At 33.3% G+C, this 2,618-nt stretch overlaps 1 protein-coding gene across 1 annotated transcript; it reads right to left on the bottom strand.

The window, feature by feature from the left end:
* Window positions 1-292: 292 nt before the first annotated feature.
* LOC133301474 (probable trehalose-phosphate phosphatase D) lies at window positions 293-2,233 on the bottom strand. Its single transcript, XM_061501103.1, has 8 exons — window positions 2,096-2,233; window positions 1,884-1,955; window positions 1,657-1,770; window positions 1,428-1,484; window positions 1,217-1,321; window positions 1,059-1,136; window positions 700-840; window positions 293-506 (listed from the first exon to the last, which is right to left on the bottom strand). Exons 1-8 carry the CDS (start codon window positions 2,231-2,233, stop codon window positions 342-344), a joined length of 870 nt encoding a protein of 289 aa, XP_061357087.1. The 3' UTR covers window positions 293-341.
* Window positions 2,234-2,618: the final 385 nt, after the last annotated feature.

Genomic DNA, 2,618 nt, shown 5'->3' with positions numbered 1-2,618 from the left:
TTGCTTTCAACAATACGGATTCTAATAAGCTCTTGTGTAATATGGTAAACCGAAATTTAAGTCTTCAATGAAAATTATTTAAGACCTTAGCTTTGAGAAGTTCAAATATGATTTCTTTAAAACATATAAAGCGAAATTAAACTTGTGAAAATAGACCTATGAAATTTGTTGTACTTGATAAAAATCCAAAAAGTTGAAGTACAACTTAAATTTATAGAAGAATTTTCTGTTAGGATCATCCTCATGCATGCCTTAGTCTCGCTACATGAAATCAAGGCTAATTTGTCAAATTAAAAACGAGCAAATTAGCCTACAATTCACGCATATCACTTTTTCCCCTCTCAGGTTTGTTTAGTTTTGGGTAACAAAAGGTTTTTCTTCCATTTTGCTAAACGTTTCAAAAAAGTCATCACATCAGCAGGGTCACGCAGAGAATATGAAGCCTTTGTCTCCTTAGCAATTGAAGAAACAACGATAGGAAAACCTCTTCCAATGTGTCTTATAACCTGCATGCATTAAACCCCTCATCAATTAAGCTAACTATTGTTGAAACCTTATGTTTTGATCATGTATAAAATGCTTAATAGAGTGTATTAAAAAACTATAATTAGTAAATATAACCATATATTTAGTGTTCTAACTAATTGAGCTAACTCAATTTATTCACCAAAATGGGGTTTCTATTTTGATAAACCATACCTTAAAAGCATCTTCATCAGTTCTGTCATCACCAATGTACATAGGAAGAACATCATTAGAGTTGTCAAAGCCAAGAGTGTCAAGCAAATACATCAGAGCATGACCTTTATCCCAGTTCACATTTGGGCGTATCTCCATAACCTGATTAAGGATATTGAATTTAAGTTTAAGAATCCAACAACTTTTATTGATCAATGGCTATAGCTCCCTAAGTCGATAAAACTAAGATGAACACATTGATAGTCATAGCTAGAAATCTCATGAACCAACTCTCTGCAAAACTGAAACTCTTAGGTGAAAACAAATAAATGATTTTATATTACATCAATAGCAAGAAGATAGGGAAACTATTATTGTACCTTTCTTCCTCCTGATATGTGAAAGTTAGGGTAAGATTTCATAATAGACTCCACAATTTCTCTGAGAACAACAATATCCTATAATTTTGAGAAGTAACATAAGCTTATGAGCTTCATATTTTACATTAGATTTGTCAATCTAGTGTGTATCTTAATACCTCTTCATTTTTCACACGCCTGTAGTGTACACTGATGCAGAACATATTATCCTCTATCATAGAGCCTTTTATTAATGTAGTTTTTTCTTTCAAAATCTTCCTTATCTGCAAGAAATAAATGAAACATCAATGAGTAGAAGAAAATGATATATGAAGAGTCAATTCTCTTCACATTAAATACAAGTTACATTTTGAACAGTAAAGGAATTACCTCTTGGATTGTTGGCAAAAATTCTTTTGCCGGATGAAAGTGAACTACTTGATTACCCTACAAAGGTAACACATTATGAGACATATGAGTGACAATGTTAAGTTATCACATGCATTATTTAATTACCATATTCAACTTTTTAATTCTGATGTGGGTTTTGGGTAACAATAGGCATAACTCTTTCACAAAAAAGTAAAAAGGAAAATTTTAGACAAACCTTTTCATCAACACCCTTTGTCTGATACTTCTTATCTTCATGTTTTGTTGAGCCAAATGGGGTTGAGATATCCAAACCATGACTACCAGCATAATATACATTCCTTAACTTAACAAATTCGTAAACCTACATATCAATAGGGAAATGAAGGCAGTGTAAGTAGAAGGATGAAAACATAGAAAGAAAACAAACATATGCCTCAAAACAGAATGTATATATTTGTTGTGTGTGTGTGATACCTTATCCCTGCTTCTTCCACTAACAATGGCAGTGGGAAAGCAAGATGCAACTTCTCTTACAGCTGCACGCATCTGCAATGTAAATCATACCCCATTGACCATTGAGTTTTAGAGGAAATGAAAGCAACAAAAAACAGCCAAAAGTAGAGAACTTGGGAATCATTAGTCACCACCAATGTTGTGGTGTTGATTGTTTTATGAAAAGCACTTACAGCATCGCTCATGTAAGCCTGATCAGGGTTATCTACAATCTGTGAAAGTGTTCCATCATAGTCCAAAAACACAACAATCTCTTTCCCTTTGGCAATGCTCATCACTTCCTCAAAATTATTCAAGGCAGAAGGATGCATTCCCTTTCAACCACGGAATTTAGAATATCAAGATTTACTTTACACACAGGAGGAATAATAATTAAGAACAAGAACCATACATAAAGGCCAACACAAATCAATGTGAGCAATATTGGATGTTCAGATAGATCATGACAAGTCATAATTGGTTGTAGTCTTGCAAACATGGCCCATAACAGTGATAGAATATGCATATAAGGAAGTACAGATTATAAAGTATTAAGTAAGTTTTTATTGGGTATGCAAGTTTGAGCTTACTAGCCAGGAAGCATAAGAACACAAAATTGATTCTCCATTCTCATCCGATTTTGCAAGTGAGATTGGTGACATGTTTGAGTGTGTTGATGCTTGTGGCATGTATCCAATAATACGAATATGGTTTGCA

This window comes from Gastrolobium bilobum, unplaced genomic scaffold (genome assembly GCF_033153095.1).
Source record: "Gastrolobium bilobum isolate Gb01-03AN ecotype WA unplaced genomic scaffold, APGP_CSIRO_Gbil_v1 utg10838, whole genome shotgun sequence".
NCBI lineage: Eukaryota > Viridiplantae > Streptophyta > Magnoliopsida > Fabales > Fabaceae > Gastrolobium > Gastrolobium bilobum.
This window is presented reverse-complemented; position numbering and strand designations above follow the sequence as displayed.